The sequence below is a fragment of the Schistocerca gregaria genome, chromosome X (genome assembly GCF_023897955.1).
Source record: "Schistocerca gregaria isolate iqSchGreg1 chromosome X, iqSchGreg1.2, whole genome shotgun sequence".
Lineage (NCBI taxonomy): Eukaryota > Metazoa > Arthropoda > Insecta > Orthoptera > Acrididae > Schistocerca > Schistocerca gregaria.
Genome location: NC_064931.1, coordinates 757,636,809 through 757,654,300, shown reverse-complemented (window position 1 = coordinate 757,654,300; position 17,492 = coordinate 757,636,809). Strand labels below are relative to the sequence as shown.

The window sequence follows — 17,492 nt, the reverse complement described above, 5'->3', positions numbered from 1 at the left end:
ATTGGTTATGTTGAAAATACTCCATCAACACACTGCGTGCAGTTTATTTTACAAAAATGATATTTCAGAAACCAACTTTATTACACATGGATATATGAGGCTTGAAAACTGCTTTAATTTATGTTGTAATAAAAGTTTTCATTTTTCAAAATTAGTTAATGGTGGTGGGGTATTTTGCAAAATTTCAAATTATTACAAAAGCTGATTATACAGTTTTCAAGAATTTTATTTACATATCAACTTTTATATGAAAAACATTTTTTATGTATCATTATTTTGGAGATATTCCCTCTAAACCTAATATACCAAATGACCTTTTGGGGTGTGTTTTACCCATTTGAAGTGAAATTGGGGGTAAAAAAAGAAAAACACATTGCATTATTTTCCCCCCTGTGCACACCTGTCAAGTTTCATCAAGATCATTTATTTACACTTGGGAATGTTCCCTTGTGAGTCAAAATAAATGAGTAAACTATCAAATACATAAGACTATCTTTATTTAACCAAAAATTCTATCATTTACATAAGCAACAAATATTTCAAATTTTTCACTATGTCTACTATCTTTGCTAGTTCACATACATGATAACATTTTGACTGCATCTAGTGATCATTAAATAAATGTATTTCCACAAACATTTAAAAACATACATCACATTCATCTGTACAAAACAAACATTATTTGTAAAACAGGAAACCACTAACATCAGCAACAAATGTTTCAAAGTTTTCCCTGAACTTCTTTTTTTCTTGACGGTCCATGTTCAGTGAAGCACTTTGGGTCAGCTTTTGGAAAGCAATTCTTAATCTGTCAGCACTTCCTTCATCTGCCTGGGAATTCAATGCTTTCTGAACAACAACTTGATATTCATCCTAAAAATGATGAATTGTATTGTATTACCACAAATACTTGAAAAATACTGTTATAGTACCAGGATAGAAAAACAAGAATGGGAAATCCTGGGTTGGATCTAGACAATATTATAGCTGAGGCACTGAGTGGGGAGTAGGCACGTAAAGTAGTAGTGATGATTGCTCAGCTCTGAAATCTGAAATGAATGAAGGAAGGAAATGAATTGTGGTTGAGGATACAAAGGGACAAGAAGAGGATACAAGCATAAGAGCAGCAACAGTTACTATAGATGCAAACGGGGAAAAGGCAAGGGAGGAAATGGAGACCTAATAGAGGGATACTGTTAACAAACATGGTTGGAGGTATGCATCATTTTATGCAAGTATGGCAATCAACTGTCTACTTGTAAGATTTTTGTCACGAATGTGTAGTAAAGAACTAGCCTGACCACCCAACAGTTTCAGGGTTTGCTTCTCAGCAAACTTTGATCAATTTCATCAGATGCTCCATAAACTGAACTTCAAACCCTTTGGTTCCACGACCTCCAGGCATCAATCTCCACTACTCACTTTAATCCACCATGTTCACCTTCCAATGCCCCCCCCCCCCCCAAAAAAAAATAAATAAAAATAAATAAATAAATAAAATAAAATCGGCTTCAGTTCTACTACAGTTCTCAATGTCTCATATGTTGCTTACAATTTTAATTTTGGAATACACATATCATTATCATTCTTTGACCCTGTCTTGATTCTTTGACTGCTTCTACATTGATTTTTAAGCAATTTCCCTCTGTTCGGTCCCTTTCCTCTTCTTACTGCAAACAACCTACCGTATTTACTTGAATCTAAGCCGCACCTGAAATTTGAGACTCGAAATTCAAGGAGAGAGAAAAGTTTTAGACTGCACCTCCAAATCAAAACAAAGTTGGTCCATTGTAACATGAGACACAATTTAGGTCGAATGGATGAAGATACAGCTACAGTAGTTTGGATTGAGTCGTAAGCATAACAGTTAAGCTTTACCAAGTAGCCATTGCTATGTGTCAGGCGCTATGCATGTATTTGTATGGGTACCCTTCCTTTTTCACCTGCTTCGTCTGGTTTAAATTGATTGCTTATTTTGCTTTGATCTGATAAATGCCATTCTCATTTTATAGGTGTTTACGTCACTCTAAGCTGAAACTGCATTGTTGTAATGTGTCATGCATTGTTTGTCGCATTCTGATAATGAGTGTTTACGACCTGTCGCCAGGCGCGGCATGGCTTGCTCTTGTGCGCGCTACCACGGCTTACAAAAAAAGAGGAATTGTCTCATAGGCGAAACAATGGCTAGAGGCTATATTTGTTGTTACTTAAACTGCTGCTTTATTTGATAATGATCAACAAGAACCAAGTAATAGACTGCGTATGATAGATGTTCTGAACGAGAGTTTAGCGAAAAATTTTCTCCGTTTGAAAATCTTTGCAGACGCCTCTTTAGTAAATTACATTCTGCACAGAAATTAGAGTTGTCTTAGATTTAAAAATAGGTCAGTTGCTGTGCTTCATTTCTGATTGTATCACTATTCAGCATAAAAATAATATGAATATGAACATGACATGATATGTATATTCTTCCACGTTTGCTGTTGTCTCACCCTAGTTTCGTAGTTTATTAGGCAGACTGGATTTAAATGAGATAGCAGCAAACACGAAAGAATACATGGCATAATGTTTACATTCTTCTACCTTTTCTTTTAATTTATTTACTGATGCACATGTTTTGGCGCCAATATTTATCTTTGTGTCTGTAAAGCATGCCTGTGTAGCGCCACATACATTCAACAGCAGAAGTTAGTTGTGGTGGCACCTACCAACAATTTTCAGAACTTCTGATTACTTTGCACTCAATTCTAAGCCGCAGGCAGTTTTTTGGATTACAAAAACCGAGAAAAAAGTGCGGCTTAGGTTCGAGGAAATACGGTACAGTTATACCTGCCTATACCTGTGAGAGCTGTCGCTGTCCGTGTACTCATATCCTCCTATCCTGCTGTCAGCTATTCTCTCCATCCCTCTCTCAAGAAGGGTAGTCCTGAGCAGTTCTGACTATAAAGAACATATTTCATAAATACAATTGTATGCATCTCAAATACTCTTGTCCTGGCAGGAATTAAACAAATTTGGAAACCCTTGCTCCTATTTATATTATTCGTGCATTTTATTTTGCAAAAATGACATGATTTCTTTAGTTTCAACACACATCAAGGATGCTATTTTTGGCATAAAGTAAGTAAAACCAGCAGCCGTATCAGCCAAAAAGAAGAATTCAAATCCTTTAGAAAAGCTTGGAAATTCTTTTCCCTCAAAAATGGAACTGATGAGGTTGAAAATCCACAACTGTGAATAACTGCTTTACTCACATTTAGTGATTTGCTGACTTTTTCATTCATCTGAAAGGCAAAAGGAATTACGATACACATTGAACTATATCCTAAGGCAGATCACTAGTCCCATCTATGTCCTTAATGTGAAAAAGCATTAGTTAATGGAATCTAAATGCAGTAGAACGACCAAAGTAACTTAAGTGTTCTTATCTTTATTTTCAACCCTTCAAGCTGTTATTTTCCATATGTGCACCTAGCCTACTGGCAGTAGCTGATATGGCCAGCTGGTACAGGAATGCAGAATGTAGTGGTTTAGTGAAATTGCTCTAAGGTGGGAATTATTTGTAGAAAATTAATTAAATTTTCAGGAATTGTTAACAATACACATCTTCACTTTAATTAAACATACATTTTCAGTGCAGTGTACCTCGAAACAAAGTCCTACACCACAGTCCTTGCACTAGAACGATGTTTCCTTTCATTTTCCTGTAGCATACTGTGCCTCTCTTGTAGGATTTATCCTCTAGTCTGTGGGTGGGATCTTCTCAATGAAATTCCTTGCTGTGAGACATTTAGGCATAGCATTTGAAGGCCACCCACATTGAGGTGAAGCTACACTCTTCCTGCAAATTTCCAGCAGTTCTGACATGAGAAGCAACCTGTAATTTACATGTGTTTCATTCTTTGTCTTTTTACTGACTTTATAAATAATAAATGCATTATGCACTGTAATATTCACCAGCCAACCAAATGTTTCCATATATTACTTTACACTTTTCCTCCTTTCCACGAAAAAATGTTGTTGTTTCTGATCCTTTAGATCTACACAACCCATAAAAGAAAAGTATTCTTTAATGCCACTTTTGATTGCTGTACCAACTATATCATTACAGAATGCTAAAATAAAGCCCATCCATTTTTCATCTATCACTTTAAGTACCATAACACCCTGTGAGTGATATGCTACCAGTTCACCTTACTTGAATCTTGTATTTTTCAAGGTATCATGTATCTTCTTATTCAGCCAAAGTGTGTCTGTGACTTCCATACCTCTTTCCTTCAAAAAGTGACACAAATGCACGTTGTTTTATTAGTTGTCCACCCAGAGCATATATGACTTATGTTGAGAAGAGGCTCAACAAGTTTTACTACAGTCTGACTTGTTTTCAGAGTATCTGCAGAAGGAAACTTCATTTCTGTCTCTGTGGAGCTTCCCGTATAAATAATAAATTGCTATAAATATCATGTCGATGATTCACAGATGCCATAGGACTTCATTCCAAATGGTGCTGCTTTTAGAGGTAGGTAAATTTTTGTTGCCAACCTTCTTTTCCATCACATAAAAGGTCCATCCGCAGAAATTTTACCCCATGTTGTATGAATTTTTAAAGGTTTCATCCAAATGCTGAATGACTGATCCCTACTTGAACAATCTTTTATTTCTCTCAAATGCATGCAGTTCCTCATTGTTTACAGAATAAAGGAATCTACAAAGTAACTCAGATTTGTCTTGTTGCATATTCTGGTAAATAGTCGGCACATTCAGAAGGCAATGTTTGCTGAAATAAGATTTTATGGATGATTTCTAACTATTTCCCATCTACGTATGCAGTGCAAGAAAACAAAGCTCATCTGTATCAACATGTAACCAGTTACAAAGCCTAGAATGTGATGTATAACAGCCTGTTTCTGAATAAAAACTGCAGCTAAACAATTAGTTTCATTCAGGAATGTTTCTACAATCGACTCACCAAAATGCAGCTCGCATGCTTCAGCAGCAGAATTTACTTATTTCATTGGTCCACGTTTACCAACAAATGGTATTTTCAAAGGCACAGTAAGAACTGTCAACTCCTTCCCACTTCCAGTCTTCTTCATGCCGCAGAACTTTTTCGATCTCGTCTTCACTATCCAGTGTTTCTTTTCAGTTGTTTAGGCATTTTTTCCAGTCAGTCAGTATCAATGTCATCATCAATATCTGGATCACTTCTATTGTTACTTATGCCAATTCATCAACTCACTAAGAATCACAAGACTCTGCTATGATGTGACGCTGCATGAAGTATGTGGCTGTATCATTTCGCGTTAGTGTCACTCAGACTGTAAGATTCAACACTTGATTTCATCAGACATGCCCACTTTGTACTGAAGATCTTTAAGGTGAGTCTGCACAGATATATCTACAGTGAGCTGACAAAGTAGTATTGCCCATCATTGACCGTCAGCAGAGCAATACAGTTTTACCTGCTCGACTACAACTGGTGAGTACATGGTCAGGATACTGCCAGTGTGGATGCTCACAGCATGCGAGTACATACTAAGGCTACAGGCTTTAGGGTTAATAAGGAAATATAATGAGCTCTGCACAACTTTAATGTGACTGATAAAGAAGATGCATACTGAAATTATTGCTGCTATCAGCTTAGAAAGAGTGAAAGCCAAATTTTACATAAGTAGTTTTCTTTTCAGATGTTTGCTTGTAAACAGCATTCTCATTTCTTGTGCCAGTGCAGAAATAGTGACAGCAAAATTTATTATATGCATAGCAATTATAAATTGTTGATAAGAAGATTATTTCACAGCCAGTACCATTTAATTGTGTACCGCCGTAAAAATGTATTTTGCATTTGTGTGTCTATTATTGTGACAAACACAGCACTGTGATTTCACTTTAAAGAATTCCCACATTTATTTAATACAATCTTCTTGTTATTAATTGTCTACTATTAGGTGTTGAATAAATGCACTACTAGCTGAATACACAAACTTATGAACCAAAACGGAAATCGCTATTGAACTTAAAATTGTTGATGACCAGTAAAAGATCAGACACTTTTAGAGATGATTAAAATTTCCAACAAATGGAATAATAGCAATCTGTGCAGTTGGAAACCTATTTCTGAAAGCTTGTTTATTTATAAAAAAAATAGCATTAAAATGAGGACATAGTTGAAACAATCAAGAAAGACAGAACACCTCAGGTACAGTGAAAATAATAAAGATAACAGCTGTTTTAGAGTGGGAAAGGAATGTGTAAACATGTAAATACATGTGAAATGATGATGTCTAGGAGCGAAAAATGAATTTAAACCCACTATAAAAGACATAACAGTAGACAAGAAAAGGAACAAAATGTACTATTAATATGGAAGAGGAAAAAAAGAATGGTGGGGAGGCAACTGAAAGGAAAATGGGTGATCACTAATGAGAGTTCAGAACTGGTACAGAACTGCTAATTATCAAATCAAAATTACTACAGGGGGCGCTACAATATGATTTTTCAGTTGAAATAATGGGGAACAAAGGAGGAGCCTCCATGTGGGAACTATCCAAACAGAAAATGCCTGGAAACATGATTAAAAAAAAGAACAGCACCCAATTCTTTTACAACTATAAATCGAAGTGAAATGAGAAAGAGAAATTATGCTTGTTGGAGTCAACCTTGACCACTGCAAGCATAAATGTGTTGAGAGAATGACTAAAAATAAACAACAAATACTGTCATAACTTTGCTGCAAATGCAAATGGGACATACTGTGCATTCAAGACAAAGGAGAAATAAGACCAGAAGGAGAGAGAATGTGCTTAGCCTTAGAATCTCCACACCCTAAATATGGCACAACAATCTTCATAAAACCTGACAGGGCCGTAACATCAACAGACAGGACCAAATGCAATAACATCGAGTTACTAACAAACAAATGCTGCACTTTCACTGTGACATCTATATATCAACTCCCTGAAGAAAAGATCCGCCTGACATTATAGAAAAACTTCTGTAACCAGAAAACAGCTCATAATAGAATATTTTCATAGACACAGCACCATATGGGGGCTGTAAGGAAACAGATGACAATGACCATATATTGGAGCAACGGGCTAAAATAAATAACTTATTACTATTATACAATCCAAAATTACCTTGCACCTTTAAAAGGAAAATATGGCACCATGGTTACAATCTTTTTAACTGTTTCACCAGTACAAACAGTCACAACCAGTGCTTGGGAACCACATAAAACCCTATCTCTAAAAGTCAACACAGTCCAACTGAAATCCAGACATACGATCCAGTTAGAAGAACAAAAACATTTCGGAGAATGTTTCATTTTAAAAAGGCCAAATGGATACAACATGCTAAAGATTTTGATGCAGAAGTAAAGAAACTCAACCTACTACAGAGACAGTCTCATGCAGAACTACACTAATGGAAATGCTGAGTGAGAAAAAACCAAAGTAGGGATGGACATGACACAGAGCAGCAAAATGACCTGCAACTTAATAAACTTAACTGCAACTCCAAGGTTGCCAAATAACTATCCAAAGTAACAACTAATGGGAAATCCAGTAAAATATGTCTGAAGTTCAAAATCAATAGATGCCCACACCAAGAATCAAATAATTTTGTTGTGCCTCTTGCCTTAAAAGAACTCATGCTCAATATCACTCTTATGAAACCTACACAAATTGTAAGAACAAGTGATATTTAACTGCACAGTGAACCCAAACTCACCCCTCCAACAATCACCAGATCAGGAGAATCATTCACCAGAAAAATCTTGTCCATCACTGAACATTTAGAGGAAGGACATCAAAATGAACAAGTAACAGGACTTGCTCTGGTTGACTTAAGTTATGCATACAACACAATGAACCACACACACTGACCACGACAAAACTGTACAACAAATACGAAATTACCACATTATAAAAATCACTGCTCCAAAACAGAATGTTGTATGTCATTCTATAGGCAGGAAGAGGTGATGGCAACGTCTGAAAACTGGGCTCACTCATGGTAGTGTTTTGTTGCCCTTCCGCCCACTTTTAATTTTCATAGTATACACCAATGACAAAGCACCACCAAATTAGATAATCTACTTCCTGCATGCCAATGACGTGGCAATCACAGGCGAAGGAAAGAGTTTTGAGGTGGTAGACCAGTGGAATAATAAAATCAAGATAGGGACAACTGGAGTAACAAATGAGATTTCAGGAAAAAGGAAACTAGAACATAAAAAAATCTTGGATGACAGAAGAAATACTATAGATCTAATCCAGAAAAGGAAACAGCTCAGGAATGAAAATAATGTAGATGAATACAAAAGAATTAAAAATTACATCATAACCAAATGCAGACAAGAAAAACTGAAACAGACAAAAAGCCTTGCTGAAGAGATAGAAGAAGATCACAAAAAGGGAAAACAGGACCACATTTATACAAAAATCAGAGTCCTTCAGTACAGAACAAAATCTATAGTAGTAAAAAATAAAGAGGGAATATCACTGACACACGCTGATGAGATATGTCGTCATTGGAATGAATACCTAGAACTGTACGATGATAAAGGCTTCAAGAATGAACATATCAATGAATGTGAAAGAGAAGTGCAAGGTCCTCAAATCATGAGAAATTAATTTGAAAACACCCTTTGGAACCCCAAAGAAGGAAAAGCGACTGGTGTTGATGACATCCTGCAGAATTGCTGAAAAATTTAGGTAATAACATGTAAGACCAATTATGAAGAGTAATAAATGACATATGCAAAAGATGAATCATGCCAAAAGACTTCACACAATGCAGAACCATTAGCATACCTAAAACAAGAAAGGCAACTGACTGCACCAATTATAAAACACACTCAATATTATCCCATGCCTCTAAAATATTCACTAATATAGTTAAAAGCAGGATAAAGGGAGATATAAATAAGTAGTCGTATATTGGAAAAGACCAGTTTTGAATTAGAGAAGGCAGAGGAACAAGAGAAGCAAGTCTGTCTTGCACATACTATTAGAGAGAAGGATGGATATGAATACAAGAACTTTTCTTATCTCTGTTGATTTAGAAAAAGCTTTTGACAATGTGACAGGGAACTACTCTTTAGAACTATGAAAGAAATAGGATTGATTGGAAGAAAGAAGAATGGTTAATCATCTGTATCAGAATCAAAGCACAAAAATAAACATCGGTAAGATAGAGAAACAGGCCACAAGTACAAAAGGAGCTAGACAAGGATGTCCCCTATCCCTATATTTATTAACGTGTTCATTGAGGAAGCTATTCAAAGCATGAAGGAGAAGACAAAGGGAATAAAGCCAATGGCGAAAGGATACACTGTATTAGATTTGCTGATGACACTGTGATAGTTGCAGCCTCTGAGAAAGATATTGATAGAATGTTGCAAGTCCTATAAGACACACTTTAACATTGGAAATGAAAAACAAACATAATGGCAGAATGGAAAAAAATAATAATGGGAGAAATAAAAACTAGCATAAAAATTGACGATGTCAGAACTGATCAGGTGAAACAATATTGTTATTTCAGTAGCATAATCACAGAGAACTATAGATACTTAACGGAAGTGAAGAGAGAGACTGCATTGACAAAACAGGCATTTAGGACTAAGAAAAACATTTTAAACAGCAAACATATGAATACAGATGTCAATATAGAAGTGGACTAAAGATTAAGTTACACCGTGTTATGGCAGGCCAAGTAACTTTTGTTGTGCTGCACTGCACTTCATAGTGACAGAGATTCATGACACTATTTTTCATCAGGTCTCTGTCAACAATGATCTGAATGTTTTACCAATTGTTCAATTCATTGACAACAGAACTCCAGTCCTTGGCCATAGAATCATTCAAGAATCACTGAGTGAACATCTTCATCACTGGAAATCGCATGGTGCAAGAACTGAACTTCTTCGGGAATCTGTACAGCCTTAGCCAAATTGTTGCTACCATTCCTCTAAATCTGGATGTGACATTCCAATTGGTCCATATACTGTCAGAATGCAATTTACACATATTTTCCACAAGAATCCTTCTGTCCCACATACTTCAACCTTGGAACATGTTTCTGGTTGCTGTGCTATTTCAGTCAGTCAGTGTTGTGCACTTATTATCTGAAATGCAGCAGAACAGGTACCCAGAACATGTACTCACTTCTGACAATGTGTCTGCAGTAGCCACCAGAAAGCTCACGGGAGGCACACATCGGCACGGCGCGTCACAGACGGTAGTTGGCGCAAGTAGAGTCCCGTCCACAAGAGGGCACGCGAGAATTCGGCTGCGACCTCTGCCGGCGGAACAACAACAACAACAACTCAGGCAGCACGGGCCGTGCCCAATCAGTTCATATCGGGCATGCCTAGGACACAGTTCCCGGTCTACGCTATGTGAAGTGCGACGGAAAACGTGAACCGTGTTACTACACAACTGGCAACGAGTAGGGTCGTTCTTTTGCGTGTTGCATTGTCGTTCCGGTTTTGCAGCTTATCCAAGGCATGAAGGATTTAGTGCGGGTTTTGGTTGAGCAGCAGACGGAGCTCATGGCCACCATGAAACAAGTGCTTCCGGCGTTGCTCTCCACGCAGTCTGCTCCAGCGCCATTCCCTCCTCCCTTTCCCCTGTATGACGAGATGGCGGAGGATGGGGGCGCATATGAACATCGCCTTCGGCAGTATTTCCAGGCGTTTTGTGTTGCCGATGCAGAGGTATGTCGTGCTCTTTTCTTGTCTTGGATATCTCCCTAGCTGTATCAAGATTTGCGGCAGCTAGCGCCGTTGCAGGTACCCTCGTCCTTGTCTTTTGACGCATTGTGTTCATTGCTGTCTTCATATTATCGCCGCCGCACGCATGTTGTGGCAGCTAGAGTTGAGTTCTATCAATGCAAGAAGCAGCCCCATCAGCCTTACCGGGCGTGGGCCACTACCCTGCACGGTCTTAGTCGCAAGTGTCATTTTGTCACGGAGCAGTCGCGAGAGTCATATGCCCACGTTATGGTGCGTGACGTCATTGTTCATTCAGCCCCTGATAGGGAGGTCCGGCAACGGGCCCTGCAGTTAGAAGACCCTTCCCTTGAGGACATCCTGTCCATTGCCCAATCGTATGAAGTCTCCCACGCCGCAGGTCAACAGTTGGAAGCGTGGTGCGACGTCGTCGCAGTTCAGAGTGGCGTGGCCGCGTCCACTGTGCCTGGGATGGCTGACGTGCGAGCGGTACAATCCGGCCGTTACGGCAGCTCCCGCACGGCGCGTAGCCCTGGGGGTCATTCTTCCCATTTCTTCTAGTGAGTGGGCTTCGCCCCTCATTATTGTCAGGAAACCCTTGTGAAAATTACGTCTTTGTGGCGATTTCAAAGCCACCATTAAATCCCAATTAGTGGTGGACACCTATCCTTTGCCTCGTGCTGATGACTTGTTCTCCGCTGCGGTGGGAGGCCAATATTTTTCTAAAATCGATTTTTCGGAGGCTTATCATCAGATACCACTCGATGAGGACTCCAAACGGCTGGCGGTCTTCAACACCCCGTTTGGCCTTTACCAATACCAGCGGTTGGCCTTCGGAATATCCAGTGCCCCGACGATATTCCAGCATTATCTTGAGCATGTCATGTCGACAATCCCTCATTGTATTAATTACCTGGACGACATAATTGTCACAGGACGCAGCACGAAGGAACACTTGCACAACATTCGCACCCTCTTTCTCAAATTCAGGTCCGTGGGCTTGTGTTGCAACCTGCGTAAGTCAAACTTCTTCCAACCGTCCATTGAGTATGTGGGCTACACCATCTCTCAGCACGGCGTCCAGCCGCTAGGAAGTTTGGTCCAAGGTATCGTCGACCTTCTGAGGCCCACTTTGCTGAAAGAGTTACAAGCCTTTATAGGCAAGATTGCCTATAACCACCAGTTCATTCTCGGGGCTTCCACCATAGCCCGCCCCCTGTACTGCCTACTGCTCAAGGGTGTTCCTTTTGATTGGTTGCTTGCATGCGAGTGAGCGTTCACCTCATTGAAGGGCCTCCTCATGTCAGTGCCTTGTTTGGCTACTTTTGACCCACATAAGCCATTGGTCCTGGCTACAGATGCTTCACAGTATGGGGTGGGGGCGGTCTTGGCCCATCACAATGTGGATGGTTCTGAGCAGCCACTGGCTTTTGCATCTAAAACTCTTAGTCCCGCACAGGCCCATTACTCCCAGGTGGAAAAAGAGGTTGTGGCCATTGTCTACACTGTTACCACGTTTCACCCTTTCTTGTATGGCATGGAGTTTCAGTTAATCACTGACCATAAGCCGTTAATATCGTTATTTGGCCCCGCCTCTCAGATTCCGGATAGGGCGGAGCACAGACTACAGCGCTGGGCCTTGTTCCTCCCTAAGTACCATTATGACATTCATTTTCGACCTACCGGAGAGCATGCCAATGCAGCCGCTCTTTCCTGTCTACCGGTGGGCCCAGATGCTAAGTTCGATCGAGAGGAGATTGTGTGTTTTCATTTGGATGTGTCATCCCGCCAAGCGGTTGATGGCTTCCCGATCACTAGTTCTAGAGTCGCCAGGGAAACGGCAGCTGACCCAGTTCTACGGCAAGTAGTTTGTCTCATTCAGCAGGGGTGATCATCCCGACCTCCACGCCGGGCCTCGGACCCTCTTCGTAATTATTTTGTTCTACGAGACCGCCTCTCTGTCTTGGAAGGAGTTCTCCTTCTGGCTACCGATGATACAGCTCCTCACGTGGTTGTTCCTGCAAGTTTGCGAAGGGAAGTCCCCACGTTATTACATGAGGGGCACTGGGGTGTTTCCCGTACTAAAACCTTGGCTCGCAGACATGTGTACTGGCCCAGGATTGACAGAAAAATTGGGCACTTGATGGCCACCTGTTCCCAGTGTGCGAGCCAACAGGCATCTCCCAGCCCAGCGTTCTCTTCATGGCCGCCTGCAACCCAGGCATGGGAACGTGTTCACATCAATTTTGCGGGCCCGTTTCTCAATGGCTTTTGGCTCATTGTCATTGATGCTTAGTCCCGATTCCCGTATGTGGTTCGCTGCTCCTCAACCACCTCAGAATTTGCAATCCAGGCACTAGTAAAAATCTTTTCTGTGGAAAGTCTGCCAGTCACTCTCGTCTCGGACAATGGACGACCTCAGTTTATTTCGCAGACCTTCCAGGATGTTTGTAGGTGCTTTGGTATTCGGCACGTTTGCTCGCCCCCCTTTCATTCACAATCGAATGGGGAAGCCAAGAGCATGGTGCACACATTTAAGATGCAGATGAAAAAGTATGTGCACAGATTTCTTGCGGAGGAGGCGTTGAAGTTTTTCCTCACGGCATACTGGACCACACCAAATGGAGTACCCGGTTTTCCACCGGGTATGTTGGTCTGGGCACGTCGGTTTGGTCACAATCCACAGTGGATACCGGCTGTGGTCCTGCGCCAAAATGGCCACCGACTCTATACCTTGCAGGCGGGGAACCAGGAGGTACGTCGTCACTAAAATCAGCTACGTCCTCCGACCCCTCAGGCACTGGCTTCCCCATTGCCACCACCCGTGTTGGTTTATCAGGGGACGCTACCACCCCTCCCCCCGGTGACTCCGCCACACTGTGATGGTTCTCAGCCTCGGCAGCTCCAGCACCGGCATCGCCATCATTAGAGATGCCCCAGCGAGAGCCGGCCCTCCTCGCACGCCCGGTTTCTCAGGAAGCTGGTTCACATGTGGTCGTACCTTCCCCCTCGTCCCCGCCACTGGGTCTTGCCCCTCCTGAAGTGGACCAGGATCAGGAGTTCGACAGCTTGTCTCCCGTTCTGTCCCGGGCTCCGGTGGTGGGACAATGGGGGCCTCTTCGTATGGGTCACTTCCAGCCATATTTGAAGGTTCTCGGTCGAGGGTTGGCAGATCCCCTCAACTCCAGCCTTCCGATGGACGTGGAGGTCATCACTCCTGCACGACGCTCCACCTTCCAACCCAGTGGATTGCAGTGGCTTCACCTCCAGGAGGAGGAGGAGTGCAGTAGCCACCAGAAATATCGCGGGAGGCGCACATCGGCACGGCATGGTAGTTGCCGCAAGTAGAGTCCCGTTCACCAGTGGGCATGCGAGAATTCGGCCGCGACCTCTGCCAGTGGAACAACAACTCAGGCAGCACGGGCCATGCCCAGTCAGTTCACATCGGGCATGCCTAGGACACAGTTCCCGGTCTACACTATGTGAATTGCGACGGAAAACGTGAACCGTGTTACTACAGTGTCACTCTTGTTGTGCAACAGTCTTATTGTGGAACGGTGTATGCAACTAACTTTATGAAGCCCCTACACAGATGAATATGACTACAGATGGGATTTTCGCGAATACTGGAATACGGAATATCTTCTGACTTGTCCTAACTTTGCAAGTAAATGTACCTTTGATAAATTATGACAAGAAAGTATTGCATGTAGCCTAATTTTGATATGAAAAACTTTGATCTCTGGACATGAAAAAATAAAGTAAGGCTGAAATAACTACACTGATTTATTTGGTGTATTAAACAATATGATGTCCATTTCCTGTTCATATAAAAAAGAACAATATTAAAATGTGAAACGATCTGCATTCAATACCACACAAATGAAAGTAATACTAATATAATACATGTTTACTTGGCAATAAAGTCTAACTGTGCATGAATTTTAGAGAGAGAATATACATTAGTAGAGTAATAAGAGCTGAACATTTTATAGCTCACCTGGAAACAGCAAATAAGTGCGTAAAGTGCTGACCCAGCATTTGTCATGGCATCTGAATTTACTTGACGAGTGAGAATCATTTTCATTATGAACTGTAAAAAGAAATAACAATATCAAAACTGAGAACAATTATGATTCTTCAAAGTAATATGCTTGTTTAACCATTTAACTTCTGTGGATGAGTTAACTCATCCTACTTTGCTGCTCCTTGGATGCTGGAGAAATGTTTAAACACAGCCCCCAGGTTTCCTGAAGCACTACTGACATGTTTACACATCCCATTCCACTGACCTCTCACTGCTGTGGACGAGTTAGTACCATATCTTGGCCAATAAAAAACTTTTGAGTATTTATTATAAAACATGTTTGTCTTTTGCATGCTATCATTTGCAAAAGACATCACTTCACTATCTTGAACAATTTAGGGCCTATGAAATGTGACAACTGCTTTGACCACAGTTCCCAAAGCGCAGGTACAAAAATGGGCTCATGTGGTGTGACCGTCCGCTGGATATAAAAACCAATATCTCAAGAATGAAATGAGGTATTGTTCTGCTCTCAATTTTAAACAAATTTTTTTATCTTATCTACATTTCATACACATCAATGTATCAGCTAAAATAAACCATACACACAGTTTGCACAATGCATTTTAACCTCTGAAAACTCTTTAAGATTTCATGTAATGGTTTACTTAATTTGATTCAGTGCAATAACTACGAGCTACAAGGAAAATAAACTGAGTCCTTTATCGAGAAAAGCTATCAGACTGTAAGTTGTGGAAATATCAAATTTTTTCATCACAGATTCTTTTTTTAAAAATTGGATGATAAGTATTGGAACACCAGCTTTCAGCATAAGTAACTGCATTTGGCAAGCAGTACAGCCACAAAAAAGCCATATTCAGCACCGAATGCACAGTGTGCCTGTAGCAGCAAAAGGGCTAATGTTAACAGCCATCAACTGACATTTCACATACAAAAAATCAACATCCTCAGAATCCCATACCTAACAAACAGAACTACTACACACTTATGAAATAAAACTTTCTGTGTATCCAAACAATAAAGTCATTAAACACATGATCAAATTAAACAAAACTACTTATGAAAATAGTTGGCTGAATGATTATAGTAAGGAAAGTTCTGGCAGAATGCAAATAATTTAGGATTGAAGGAGGCCACTCACTGAATAAGCAGACGCATTGGGTTGTCAACAGGCACACTCAAAAGAGAAAGAATACTAGCTTTGGGAATAAATCCTCTGATGAGCCAGAGTACGTACATACACATACAAATGGTCCTGGAATAAGAAATGCTGGGTGAGCGTAATGGGCAGGTCTTGCACTTGGATCTTAAACAGTGATATGACTCCTGTAGCAAGGGGTTGGGAGAGGAGTGGCATATGGATGGACCAGTATATTGTGTAGGTTGGGCAGGAGAAGGAATACCATTTTAGGAGGGGCAGGAAGGATCTTGGGTAGGTTGTCCTTCATTTCCAGGCATCATGTTAGATATCGAAGCAATTCACAGGCTAGATTTGTTACCGATAGATTCAAACAATGTGCAAGTATTATGGAGGTGCTTTGTGAACTCAAATGGAAATCCCTAGAGAAGGCAACCTTCTTTTTGAGGAACACTATTGAGAAAATTCTGGAAACCTGCATTTAATGCTGACTGCATAATGATTCTATTGCTGCCAACGTACATTTTGGAAAAGGGCCATGAAGATCCATGAAGATAAGAGAAATTAGGGCTCATACAGAGGCATATAGACGTCATTTTTCTCTCGCTCTATTTGTAAGTGGAACAGGGTACCCTCTGCCACACACTGTATGGTGGCTTGTAAATGTACGTAACACTACTCAATAGCCACTTTGCATCTGGGATGTGATTTATTAATTAGTATGTATTTTGGTGTGTGGAGTCCAAATTTACCTTCCAAAATGTTACAGGACATAAGATTTGTGTTTTTTTTATCTTCAATCATGTGAAAGAAAAGTTTTGTAAATTGAGTGAAGGAAAGCTGAAAGAAGGTGCATTTCTTGGAACACAAATAAGAAAATTGATGAAAGATTAAGCCTTTCAAATCAAACTCACAAATATTGAAGTAGCTGCTGGGTCCTCTCTCAAAGCAGTGTTAAAGGGCTTTTTGAGCAATAGAAGAGATGATAACTATGTTTTCATTATGAATGATCTGTTAGAAAGTTACAACAATGTATAATGTCGCTTAAAATTCACTTTTCACATCCCCACATCGATTTCTTTCAGTAAAATTTTGTAGCCATAAGCTATGAGCAACTGTGAACAGTTTTACACTCGTCTACAAAGACATCCATACAATGAAACACCGTTATCAAGGTCACTGGAACCCTTTGATAAGTTACTACTGTGGGGGTCTTGTTAGGGAGAGTGATTAAATGCCAAACAAAAGAAGAGAACTGTTGTCACATTTTTAATACCAAAAAAGATGACAGTTGAAAATATGTTTAGATCATCTGTATATACACATACATTCAGTAGTATTGAAATCTAAAGTTTTGAACACATATATCTTGTTTGTTTTAATTCTGTCACAGCTTTCCAGTACTGTTTCTGATTCTGTTGTGTATCTAGGAAATATAATGTGATAGAGAAAAACTGATTTTACCAATGAATTCAGCACCCCAAAATTAAATAAATCCACCAATTTATAAACCAGATGCAGAAAAAAGTTTAAATTTGCTGACCAGCGCAATCAAAGCCCTGGCAAGG

At 40.2% G+C, this 17,492-nt stretch overlaps 1 protein-coding gene across 2 annotated transcripts in view; it reads right to left on the bottom strand.

Moving 5' to 3' along the window:
* Positions 1 to 480: 480 nt before the first annotated feature.
* LOC126298730 (exportin-4-like) overlaps positions 481 to 17,492 on the bottom strand; it is a 196,533-nt gene continuing 179,521 nt past the window's right edge. For both annotated transcript variants that reach the window (XM_049990169.1, XM_049990170.1), the window contains 2 exons: positions 14,739 to 14,831; positions 481 to 873 (listed from right to left, as the gene is read on the bottom strand). In XM_049990169.1, coding sequence (XP_049846126.1) covers positions 679 to 873; positions 14,739 to 14,831 — 288 coding nt within the window. In that variant the 3' untranslated portion in view covers positions 481 to 678. The remainder of the gene's footprint in view (positions 874 to 14,738; positions 14,832 to 17,492) is intronic.